Below are 12705 nucleotides of genomic sequence, written 5' to 3' on the forward strand. Positions count from 1 at the left end.
CAGGGTTCTGTATACAAGGTCATCAGCACTCCAGTGAGTGCTGAAGCGGTGTAGTGGGTCAGTGAACAGAAACTTCGCCATCGGCCCGCCAAAAACTCTCGAGAGTGAATGGCCGTTCCTTCGATACAGAAGGCCGGCTTGCCGACGAGACCATCTCTGCCACTCGGCCTCGACAAATCCAACTCACTAGATCAGAACACTGCCTTGATCACCGCTCTACAAGCCCTAGACATCATGGGAGGACCTACTTGGACGATCGAGGAGCGCCGCGATCTGCTGCGCATGCGCACCGACTACGACTTGACCGATGAACAAGTCCATGATTTGATTGGCCGTATCTACGGCGAGGCCTGGCGCAATAGCAGTCCTCAACGCAAGAAATACACTATCAAGGACATTCGAGACGGTGAGTTCTTCCAGGTTGTTTCGATCTCGAGTCTTCAAACTGACATACTTTACCAACAGAGATCAGTTCTCGATGGAAAGCCGGCCACCGGAATGGCCACTACGAAACCATCGATCCAGAGAATGGTGTATATGATGCCAACGAGACATACGAGCGTGCACGATCCGACCAGCGCATTCGCAATGCTGCTCACCAGACTGGCGGCTTGAACTGGCTACGCGAGGATGGACAAGGGGCATTGGCAACGCCAAACATGGCAATACCTCTCCATCCGAAGCCAACGCCTTACCGTCGAGATCCCGCCTCTTTTGCTGCTGCTTTCGCTACTGAGCAGGCTCAGAAGGCTGGAGGGCGAGCAGCGCAGCCAGCGATGATGCCAGGAGGGCAGGGTTCAGACACCACTGCTCGTCCCCGCCGAGCTGCTACAGCACGAACTCCAACCACTTCGGCTAAGCCTCCACAGACGGGAACTTCATCGAGGCCAAGCAGATCATCCGCCGCCCGGAACACAGCGACGTCCATACCGCCGAGTCAGGCTGAGCAGCCGACAGTGGAGCCAACGCCAAATGTTCCCACCCGCCCCGGCCGCAACCCTGCTGTGCGAGCCTCTCAGAAACTCGAAATGGTTCACGGCCAAGACATCGACGTTGAGAACGATCGTCTCACACTGCCTTCTGATCGAGTCGTCAAGACAGTCGACAAGTCCTTGGCAATCTACAAGCACGGCGGTGAACTCATCCACGTCTGGAATCCGCGTCGTCAACGCTTCGATGATCTGATTCGCTGCGACGGCGACGTGTGCAACAAATGCAACGACTGCGGCAGATCTGGTGGGCTGGCGATCAAGATCAGACGTAGTCCCACGGATGGCCTGCCTTTCGTTCACCTTGGCCAAAACAGCATTCAAAACAACAATGGCGAGTACATATTCAGCCATACGGGCGCTCCGTCGAACGATGAGTTCACAGTGCCGCCTCATAGGCACACTGTGAAGGTTGAGATGTGGTGCAGGAGCGGAGGAGAGGACATGCGTGTGACTGTTCTCGGCTGTGTGGCTGAGCGCTGTGCCATTTGCAGCCCAGCTACCTTTGAGCGTGATGGCGGAGATATGGACTACCACAAGAATGGTGGCTTCTATGGTGAAAATGATGTGGTTGAGTCCGATGGGGAGGAGAGTGTCTGTACTGATACTGACGATGACGGCCCTGCTGGGTCGGCAGGCGAGGCAGAAGATGAAGACGCTGAGGACGCAACCAGTGTGGCGGGCGAGAATGAGATAGCTATCGATTAGGATGACTAGACATAATATTGATGATCATGGACGACTTACTTTGCCTTGCTTAGAGGCGGAATCGCTATTACTGTGTATCCAAGAACAGCTGAAGCAATGGGATACATCCGTAGCGATTCCCACGCGAATCTTGTATTGATCCCAGTCAAGGTAGGCTGAAAGGTAGACATCAGCTAAGTGTTTGAATTCAATAAACCATGGCGAAGAGAGCGCTGGTTTCTCATGAAGATCTGATGATGCTTGCTGGATGTCCTGGATGCCCCGGATGCCCCGGATGCCCCAGATGCCCCGGATGCCTTCAATGCCTTGAATGCTTTGACTGCCATGGATGTGAACACATTAAGGATCCGCTTCGAATGTATGGCTGTACAGCCTCTAAAAGTCGTGTACCTCTCGACAATGCCAGTGCCTTGCCGATATTTCCCTATGTTTGATCCTGACAAACATAATTGGCCGCCAAGCTATTCAGAGCAATGCGAGAGTTGCGCTCCCCATTCTTCGTTCCAGACAGCTTTCAAATATGCTGTAGAGTCGTGCCAATCATCCTAACACGTCTTTCACACTATCGTGAGAGCTCCATTCCCAGCAGGCCTTGTTGGGCGCGGAGGCTGTACCACATATAAGGAGGCTCGTCAGCTGCTAGAAACCGCCATTACACCAGTCTAGTGGATATCTGTTAGCTCTTGGTGGCTGTGCGGACTCGAGATCGGCAGCTTCATGTTCTTGACGGGATCTGCCGGAGTGAATGCACAATTCCGGGACGCCTCCATTTCTTGCCGACCACGAAACAGACCAGCTTGACCACAGACACAACCACTCGACTGCCATTTCCCGATCCAAAACGGCTTTGACGTCGTCCATCCGCATTTCGCACTGTCATCATGGGTCGACCAGCTTGGCAGATCGAGGAGCGTCGTGACAACTTGTGGATGCATACAGAAACGGACCTCGACAAGTTCCAGATCCACAACATCATGGGTCGCATCTATGGTGAGATCTGGCGCAACTCAGATCGCAGGAAGTACACAGTCAAGGATATTCACGATGGTAAGCACAGCTTTGGCTCCTGAAGTGATGGCTCTTCTGACTCGTAACAGAGTTTATGTCTCGCTGGAAAAAGGGCCATCGACACGATCACTACCGCATCATTGACCCAGAGAGCGGTGTTTACGATATCGAAGAAACGAACGCTCGCAACAATACGAGAAATCGCGTCATCGCTGCGACGGCTCAGACTGGTGGAAGTAACTGGCTCAAGGAGGACGACGATGGCGGTTTGGCATCGATGAATGCTCCAATTGCTTTCAACCTGGTGACGGTGCCATACGTCCGTGACCCAAGCACATTTGACGCAGCGTTCGCTAGCGCGAATGGAACCGGGCTGCCCGCCAGAGTAACAGGAGGTGGTCGGGCCTCCTCTGAGACACCTTCTGCTGGATCATCGACTCCAACGCGATCAAGATGCAAGCGAAAAACTCCAGTTCCAAGCCCCCATGTGGCGCCAAAGCGATCGAAGACTGCGCGCAGCACGCCAATCGAGGACGACGGAAGCACGGAAGCTGGCAGCGATAATGAGTTGGCAGTTGTGGCAGAAGAGGAGTTGGTTGACGACAACTTAACTGGTGGGCCAGAGCACGGGCGGGCAGGAGGCAATGACTGGTGGTCTCTTCTGGGCGTCGAAGACGGAGACCGGCCGTATGAGCCTTTCGCAGATGAGAAGCCGACTGACTGGCCTTCGGAGGAGAATCCACCGCCTACAACGCATGCAAGGCTGTGCTACAGGGGTTGGTGAGGATCGCATGAGGCCTTTCGAAAGGCAAATTCTTGTACAAAGCCAAATAGCTGGCGTCTCTCCAAGTCAAGGGGCGCAACAAAAGTTTCAATTAGTGGCCAAAAATTGTCAAAAAGAACGTTGAATTCTACGGACCTCAGGATATAGATGCGCAGCTGAAGTCAAGGTGAAGCCGTGATTTGTCTTCTGATTTGCGGGTAGAAGGAGGGAGGCTGGCAACAACCCTGTCCAGCAAGTGAAGTTGAACGCCAAGAAACGGTTGCTCAATTCCCTGCACCTCATCAGATTGCGCTTCTGCAGCTTTTCTCCCATCACCACAACAAACCACCCACATCAACATGACTCGACCCAAAGACAAGCTCGATAGACACGTTTCAGACAACACTTAAGCGCGCCGCGCAGAAATGAAGCACTTCAGCGACGTTCCCGAGGATGGCGACAATTGCCGCACGGACAGTTTCTTATGTCAGCCAACAGAACATACAGTGGCAACACCACAATGGAGAGTGATTCAAGACGACATACAATTCGAAAACCACGCAGCTGAAAGACAGTCGATCACAGGAATCGACCTGCATCTGGCAGAAATTGACCCTCCCATAGGCCAGCAGCCTCAGTGATACATAATGGGGAGGCCCAATTGCCGCCGCAGCCCACGAGTCACAGCAAGCGCAAGCGAAATGAAGACGAAATTGAGGAAATCTCAGCTCGTCTAACGATACTCCGGAAAAGTCTAGAAGATGGCCGGAGCTTTCGTACTCCAGAGCAAACGTCTGGCACGCAAGATCAACCTCCGAGTAGCTCGAACGTAGCTGCCTTGCCGGTGACGAGCAACGACGGGAATGAAGAACGTCCTCTAGCTGGAGACACAGATTCGCAGTCGGATCCCCACGTTCGCGACATGCTACCCAGTTTGGCCGGGCTTGTCGATGACGATGGCGAGGGAACTGACAGGCGACGCGAAACATCACGCATCGAGGAAGCAGAGAATGAAGAAGCTTCAGATGACGATGACGAAAGTACAGTCATCATTGTTGAGCGCGAAAGGTCTCTTGAGAACAAGGAGCAGGAAAAGAAGAGCAGGCAGCAAGGTCACCGCGGGGAAACCAGGAGGCAAATGCGCAAACGTCTGCGCAGGGAGAGGGCATTGGCAAGAACCCCAGCCGAGAATGAAGCTCTTAGGCAGAACCGCATCCAAGAGCGCAAGAAGAAGAAGGAGGCCAAGGCCCATGCGGAAATGCTTGAGAGGTTCGTCAATGATCAAAAAGAGGACAAACTGGCAAAGGCCGCGGCTGAAGCCAAAGCCAAAGATAAAGACGAAGATGTGAGGAAGAAGCGCCGTCAAGAGCAAAAGGAGAAGGAAGAGATGAAATTGATGATGGCGGCGTCACAAAAGGAAACCCTTAGACAGAAGCGCATCCAAGAGCGCGGCGAGAGGAGATTGGCAAGGGCCGAGGTCAATTGGCAGGCTGAATGATGGTGGAAGAGGGCTCAGGGTGAACAGTCATCGTATTCTCATGTGCCGTCGGTGCAAGTTCTACGCTGGATAGACAGCAGCTTGCCAGCGTGAGATGAGTGGTAGCATCCAGCGCACTGGAGAACAGGACCGTGATCAGAAATCCACACAGCCAACGATCTACCATGGCAGCTTTGGGCGATGTTTGGCGACTAAGCAATATTGCTGGCATCTTTCAACGTTTCTTAGCAGTAGGACTCTCACGCGATTGCACACAGACAAGCTCTCATTCCTTGACTGGACCGCTCTTACGTAGACTGCAGTAGGCGCCATATCGTAGTTCTGAGACTATATTCGGACAGATACTGCTTGAAGGATCTGCCTGCTTTTGTGCTGCTCCAAATCCTTCCAATGCTTCATGCTCCTGGTCTTCGATTAAACTCCTCCGTGCGAGTCTCGTCTCGCAGTTCCGCTGGGCATATGTCGAGCCATTCAATCACCGCACGTGGCCCACAAATCACTCTCGTGTGTCAAGTGAAGTGACAAACAACGTTCTGCACGGTTCTCGAGCAAACGACGCCAAGGAATCTTGCTGTCACTCTTCCTTTCTCCGGCTCGAGCTTCTCAGGCTTTGATTCCAACAACACAACACAACCACAACATGGCCAAAGCCAAAGGCAAAGCAAAAGCTCGTACTGCACGCGCGAGTTGTCAGCGCTGTACGCAACTGCGGCTGTTCTGTGACGTTCCTGGTAGCTGTGCAGAGTGTCGCAAGAAAGGCTGCAACTGCAGTCCTGCGGGTAACGAGGTACCAGCAATGCGAAAGACTGCAGCCAGAGGCGACCCTCGAACTCCACGCCGTTTTGGCGAAGGAGTCGAGTCAGGTCGCTCATTTCTCCAATCGTCGTCGACCGCTCCTCCACCTGCAGGCCAGCTTCCGCAAGGATGGCAATGTTTTCACGACTCCCAGGCCAATAGGGACTACTATGTCAGCCCAACAGGACACATTCAGTGGCAACACCCTCTGCAGGGCCCCATTCCTCCTCCACTGCCGCAATCACTCCCTATTCAAGTTCGAGGATTGCCAGTCGGAAGATCTGGAATTGGACACGTGCAAAACGGTCCAGCCTATCCAAGACAAGACAACAAACGCAAGCGAGGGGAAGAAGACGCTCGGGATCTTCCAGCTCCTTTCAGAACACGCGCGTATGGTCACGGAGGCAGCACGATCTCCCATCCCGTAGCGCAGAGATTTCGCATCCCACCTCATATGCACACCAATGCGAATGCTGGTGGACCACCCAGTGCTCCTCGTAACATGAGACAGCCTCTATCAAGAGGAGAGCTCTTGGGCGGTTCTCGATACACTGGAGCGCCTGGGAGAGGCCGTCCGGGCGGCTCGCAGCGTGAATCACGGGCCGTGAAAAGCTTGCCATCCAACAGGGGCGGAGAAGGGATTCTGCCTTCTCAGGCGGCACATGACGAGGCAGGGGGGTCGCAAGAGGTGTTGGAAGAGATACGAGCAAACGCACACGACGAGGCTGTCAAGACAGAGGAGGAAGGCGCCGCTGACGAGCAGGAGTTGGTGAAATCTGAGGAACCCGTGAGGGAAGAGGAGCCGCGCGATTTTGGCTTGAGGTCTCGCAGCAGAGGCTGAAATGGAAGAGACGCCGAGATCGAGAAACGAGCTCAGTGTTGAATACTGGATGGAACATCTCATGTCCGCAATGGGGAACAGCCGAGTCCCTTAGTGAGACATCGCATTTGGTACGGCACACTCCGAATGAATACCTGACATGCAGTGCAATGAGATTTGTCCAAAAGGCGAAGAGAGACGGATCGAGTAGAGGAGCAACTGTCAGGTCCGCTAGCTAGAGATTCATCCTTCACCAAATGGCAGACTTTCTCCACCAGATGGACTGTGAATTTGCCTTTCTTACGGGGTGACAAAGTGAAATTGTAGAGCCTGCTGGATCGAGGAAGAGACCAGGGCATGCGGTGAGTCATTCCACAGTGTTCGACAGTCCGCCATACTCTTCATGGGCCCGACCCTCTTGTTGGAGAAGCGATGTGCTCCCGATGATCTTCGTGATTACAAGAGCTGCCAACTCACTCTGTCAAAATCGTCTGAACAATGACTTGTGGAAAAATTCAGTCGATCACCTACGTTGCCGCATTGCAGTGCCTCAGTTCACGCTCAAGACTTGACATAGCATCTGTAAGTTCACTCAGCTCGATATCAATTTAGCGAGTTCTCAGGAATTCCTTGACTTCCTTCAGCGAATGGGAGTTCGAAGCTCTTTTAAGGATATGTTGACCCCGCAGACCACCAAAAATGTCCAGGAGTCGATACATACCCTGCTGTCTGGTCGCCGAATGCAAAGCATCATTGTGCAAAGGGGCATTGATCACCAACTATTTCACTATCAACTGTTCTCGCCTTCTTGACGCATTTCCCCGAGGTTTTCAAATCCTGGATATCAATAAAGCTTCCCCTCACAGGAGAAGGAATGCTGGTGCTTCCAATATACATAGAGAAGTATATATGTGTCTCCTGTGCGTTGCATCTCAGGGGCTCTCCTTCATTCACTTATCATCTCTCCTTTTTCAGCAGCCATCTCCCAATCTCTCAAGAACGCCAAGACACAGCTTTCCCATCATGCGGGGGTCCCTGTCAGCGCTGCGTGCAACGCCGTCTGCACTGTGACACTCCTGGGAATTGTTCAGAATGTCGCAGACAACGCATCCGTTGCTCCAACGCAGGGAATGAGGTACCCGGAGGAAGCGGTGGGCCATCACATAGACCAGCGAAGGGGGTTGCTTCCAGCGATGAAGCTCAGCGGCATTTGGCAAGAGATGATGATTTGGGTAGTAGAGCCCATCGAAACCTGACGAGAGGTGTTGCTTTCCGTAGCAGAGAGCATCGAGTCCTGACCGGCAGCGACCATTGGGATCCGGCAATGGATATTGCATTTGGTCATAGAGCCCGGCGGGATTTGACAAGGGCCGGCGCCCCTGGCGGAGATGTCGTACGCATGGGACCAGACCGTTCTATGGCGCGACCAACAGCGACTTCCGCTCCCTCCCAGCTGCCGCCAGCGCAGCCAATATCTACTTCTACTCCCCTGAGCCAGCATCCACCAGCGCAGACGGCGACCACTACAGCTTCTGTGCGCAAGCCTCCACCAGCGCAGATGACATCCACTTCAGCTCCTGTACACAAGCCACCGCCAGCGCAGATGACATCGACTTCTGTTCCTCTGAACAAGCCGCCGCCAGCGCGGAAGGCATCAACGACTGCCCCTTTGACTCAGCCGCCACCAGCGCAAGCGGCACCATCTTCTGCTCCTCTGCACCTGGCACCATCTTCTGCTCCTCTGCACCTGGCACCACCAGCGCAGATGATGTCCACTCCCGCTCCTTCAGACCAGTCGCCATCGCCGCAAAGGACTGGGATCTCTGTACCTTTGGGCCAGCCGTCGCCAGCGCCAACAGCATCAACTTCTGCTCCCTTGGAACAGCTGCCACCGGCGCAGACGGTCTCGATTGCTGCTCCGTTGGACCAGACACCAGAGCAGACAACATCGACTCTTGCTCCATTGGGCCAGCTGCCGCCAGATTGGGACGAGGTGTACGATCCCGACACGAATCGGCCTTTCTTCGTGAAATCCGGAGGTCACGTCCAGTGGCGGGATCCTCGGAGCGGCCCCCCACCTCCTCCTCTTCCGCCAGCTCCCGTCGTTCAACCGCATAGATCAACTCCTGCCCCTTTGGGCCAGTTGCCGCCAGGCTGGGACGAGGTGTACGATAAAGTCACAGAACAGCCTTTCTTCATCAATAATTCCTCGGGCCATGTCCAGTGGCGGCATCCTCGGCAGGCGCCACCTCCACCGCCTCCTCTCCCACCAGGCTGTGTTGTTCAACCGCATGGATTGCCTTCCATGAACGAGACCAAGCGCAAGCGTGATGAAGAACATGTACAGGGGCCTCCGATCCCTCTGGGCCCACGTGGGGATGGACCGGAAAGCAGCACGGCCTCCTTGGCTGTTCGAGCGCCAACCACTGCCGCACCTGTCCCGCCCAGTGTCAACGTTTCCTGTCCCACGATGCCACTAGCGATGCGTAACAGCAGTTCACGAACATTCGCTGTTTGATGACAGCGAAAATGTTCCCCCGCCTATCTCGTCCTACGCTTTCGATGAGGCTAGCAGAAATCTCAAACCCCAGTCCAATGGGAGCGCGAAGCGTCTGCCGAGTTGCATCATGGCGTTCTTGTTGTCAGCGAGCTCCGGCAGTCGCCAGCGAGAGCGAGCTTCACGACTCCAGGTAGAAGGTCCTCACCATATGCGGCAGACAGGCAATTGGGGAACTCGCGACCAAAGGGCAAGGGCGGGGCTGAATGAGATGGAATCGATTGCGGTTGGAACAGAGCGCCACGCTGCAGAGAGAAGAGAAGCAGTGCGCGCCTGACAATCAGCAGTCCGTCCCCGAAGGGATAATTATCGCTGCTACAGGCCCTTCCGAACAGACATTGGGTAGCACAATGCTGCAGGATGATGTAACCAGAAGCTGGCGCCGGGTTCATGTTCCACATATTGGTAGGCTGCACCCTCATCGACTGGATTGTATCCTTCTTTTCCTCCTAGATAGTGCTTGCTTTACCGCCCGTGCAAGTCGTGTTCAGTGGTTGGTCCTGAGTCAGTTGCCAGCGCGAACTGTACGGGCTTCCACCCTACTTGATCCGATTCTACATGATCATACTCAGTCACAATTGCTTGATATTGTGAAGAGGTTCGTATGCTTCCCGGGTTTCGCAAGTCGTGTCCCTGACGGAGGAATCAATCGCAGGCAAATCCGGCATGAAACGCGTAACGCACGGAGCCAAATACTGTTTTCGTTCATCACGCTTGGGAAAATTCGACCGCTATTCACGACCGTAGGTGATCAACAATGGTTCTACATTGCTCAGACTTCCACAGAAAAGCCGCACAACACCGTCATTCCTCTTTTTCTGCCGTATCGTTCGGTGGAACGTCACGCTACCAGCACTATGCCCACTTGGATGCGACATGGCCTACCAACCGGCTTGTCCAGCCACTTGAGATCTGGCACGACAGACCACCACCAGACGCGATATGAGCATCGGTGCGCTATCGTCACCAAAAAGTCGCTGGACTGTCCTCCAGTACAATAAAATTAAGGCTAGGGTCCAGTATGCCCAAATCTGAGAGGGCTGATGCTTTTAGTTGTGAAGTAGCAGTGCGCCCCTGTCTCCCACTATTCCGAGCCACATCTTCCGTTGATGTAATGCGTTGTATCTTTCTGATGACTGTAGGCCCATGGTCGATTGATGGATTCATCCTGCTGCCAACTACTGTGACATTGGTGTTGTAAAGTCCAGCCCTGCAGCCAGTTTCGCTGCAGAGAGTATCGGGTTCTGGCGCCATTGATCACATTTGTGGGTATAATACTGGGGGTGGGATTTGTCGGTGGGCTTGATCGATCCCTTTCGTGGCCAGTTCTCGACAGATACATCTTCCATATACGAGCCGATTGCGGGGACACTCAACAGATCGAGCTCTATCCCAGGGCATTGTTGCTTGCCGTGTCTTTGATAATATCCAACATCAACGCTTCTGCTCTGGACAAACCTGTAAACGATGCTCTCAAATTTGGTCGCGCTTCCACGTTCCTAGCGCCTGGACAACAGTCGCATGACCAAGACTTGACCTTGTTGGAGATTGGAGTCAGGGATGAATACAGGCACGTTACACGTCCCACGACCTGGAACTTCGTAGATCGTTCCGTGGGGCGAATTATGATGAAACAACAACCGAGCCTAATTAGGATGTCGCCAGGTGTCGCTTCGTGCCATGCAATCACCGACAGTCTATTCTCTGTCAAAAGCTGAACAGGCTGGTGCTCTCTGTCGTGGAGCGAGTTTGTGCTGTTGAATCGCCTTCTGCAACCCGCATAAAGATGTTCCTCTTCTCCAGCGGGGTCGAGCTCAGTCCCGATATAGTCGAGAGCAACAAAGAGCTGTCCTTCACAGTCTTGCTGAATCAAGCAGGCAGCAGTCACAGATGTCTCGTACAGAATCGAACCTGAGTTCGCAGGTTGCGTTACAGTTACCGATGCTTTGAATTGCTGAATAAGGTCGGCGATGTCAAGTTTGTCGAGTGCGAGCGCTGCGACTATGCCGTCTGTGTCACCTAAGCTGAGAACTTGAGTGTGCGACAGCAGGTGAAGGGCTAAATCGAAACACGAGATCTCATAATCGGGCAAGGGCTTTTCAATGCCAGCAAGGTTCCAGGGAAATATTCCAAGGACGCCATAGACACGATCCCGAGGATCTTCGCATGAGAAATGAGACAGATTGTCCCAGAAATATTCTAGATGTCCACGAGCGGTAGCGGCATCCCTGCGATAGACGCTCTTCATGATATCAATTTCCCTGATGAAAAGCTTATGTCCTTTGTACCATGAGTCGATGAGGCCCCATTCGTCGAACAAGGAAGCTATTTTGGCAAGTTGGTCCCAAATCGCGGTCAGATCGCCACACAAGATCTCTATCCGGTCATTGTATCGAGCACTGTGTAGCTCCTGGATGATCCACAAGCGGGACCAGTATGCACGAGTCGAGAAGTTATCCCAATGCTCTGCCATCTTGCGTCCTAACTCGGAACCATCCAACATGTCCCATTGTCCGGGATGCTCAAACTGAGACCAAAAGGGACCTCGTACAAGTGCACGGTGATCGAATGCGTCATGTGAATCTATCTCGTCGAGATGGAGGTCGAGATGCTGATAAAGTTCGTAAATCGCGTTACTGGAGGCATCGGCTGGGCCAATGCAAGCGAGGACAGTCTCCGCCGTCCGGTAGATTTCTGCCATGATAGCAACTTGTGCAGCCTTCTCCGTCAAGTTGGACTGATCGATGCATATAGAATCAATCCAAAGATACGAATCTGGGTAATGTAGTCTTGCTTGCCAAAGAGCATACCGAGCGTTCTCTCGCACTTTGACACGAGTACAATCCACAAGTTCAAAACCGTATCCTCTGGAAAAAAGAGTCATCGATGTAATGTTGACGAAAGCCTCCACATCCGGCGAACCCCAGGCGTATGAGATTGCTCGATATTCCGGCGCGTCCTCGAGATCCCATACGGATACGGTGCAGCGTATTTCGTCTTCTTCATGGCCGGCATGAATCCAGAGCAGTCGAATCTGAGAGCTTGAATCTCTCAGTGGAGGCGGCTTCCAGGCGGAGGGGGGACGGCGCGTAAGATCCATTCTGGCAGCAAGGAACCAATATGTGCTGTCTAAATACTTCGAGGGTGTGTCAACGCCATCGGATAGAGTGTCGTGTTGGTCGCGCAGCTTTCGCGGGACGGAGAGCTACAGACGGTGTGCTGAAGTGTGCCAGGCGTACGCAAGGCTGAGCTTTGCACAGCCCGCAAGCCATGCAGCCACCCGCGGAGGCGGCTTCGCGCAATACACCTGAACGAGCTCCACTGCAGGCGGCCCAGAACTCAGAGTTCGACAGCATTTGGCCTCATCATAGACGTGAGACTGGCCAGTCGCTATGGCAGGCACCGACACCTGGTCGGCGACGGCCTGAAATCGGGGAAGGCGCAAGGCGGCATCTCGCCACTTGACACCTCATCAATTCCATGCTGCCGAAATCACGCAGGACGTTGACTTGGAACTGCCGGATCCTGCGTACATCAAGCTCCGGCCAAGCTGGAAAGTCTTCGCTC

At 53.7% G+C, this 12705-nt stretch overlaps 5 protein-coding genes across 5 annotated transcripts; 4 read left to right on the forward strand and 1 right to left on the reverse strand.

Moving 5' to 3' along the window:
• Window positions 1–108: 108 nt before the first annotated feature.
• On the forward strand, window positions 109–1697 carry RHO25_007321 (uncharacterized protein; the record flags this gene model as incomplete). The annotated part of the gene is made up of 2 exons (XM_023599514.1): window positions 109–406; window positions 466–1697. The coding sequence occupies 2 exons, from the start codon at window positions 109–111 to the stop codon at window positions 1695–1697; spliced, it is 1530 nt and encodes a 509-aa protein (XP_023449205.1).
• Window positions 1698–2578: 881 nt separating this feature from the next.
• Window positions 2579–3489, forward strand: RHO25_007322 (uncharacterized protein; the record flags this gene model as incomplete). The annotated part of the gene is made up of 2 exons (XM_065602930.1): window positions 2579–2744; window positions 2795–3489. 2 exons carry the CDS (start codon window positions 2579–2581, stop codon window positions 3487–3489), a joined length of 861 nt encoding a protein of 286 aa, XP_065459002.1.
• A 901-nt stretch (window positions 3490–4390) lies between these two features.
• RHO25_007323 (uncharacterized protein) lies at window positions 4391–4966 on the forward strand (the record flags this gene model as incomplete). The annotated part of the gene is made up of 1 exon (XM_023599515.2): window positions 4391–4966. One exon carries the CDS (start codon window positions 4391–4393, stop codon window positions 4964–4966), a length of 576 nt encoding a protein of 191 aa, XP_023448759.1.
• Window positions 4967–6215: 1249 nt separating this feature from the next.
• On the forward strand, window positions 6216–6602 carry RHO25_007324 (uncharacterized protein; the record flags this gene model as incomplete). Its single annotated transcript, XM_065602931.1, has 1 exon — window positions 6216–6602. One exon carries the CDS (start codon window positions 6216–6218, stop codon window positions 6600–6602), a length of 387 nt encoding a protein of 128 aa, XP_065459003.1.
• Window positions 6603–10525: 3923 nt separating this feature from the next.
• RHO25_007325 (uncharacterized protein) lies at window positions 10526–12238 on the reverse strand (the record flags this gene model as incomplete). The annotated part of the gene is made up of 1 exon (XM_023599517.1): window positions 10526–12238. One exon carries the CDS (start codon window positions 12236–12238, stop codon window positions 10526–10528), a length of 1713 nt encoding a protein of 570 aa, XP_023449203.1.
• Between the last annotated feature and the right edge of the window lie 467 nt (window positions 12239–12705).

Source organism: Cercospora beticola, chromosome 5 (genome assembly GCF_033473495.1).
Source record: "Cercospora beticola chromosome 5, complete sequence".
Taxonomy (NCBI): Eukaryota; Fungi; Ascomycota; class Dothideomycetes; order Mycosphaerellales; family Mycosphaerellaceae; genus Cercospora; species Cercospora beticola.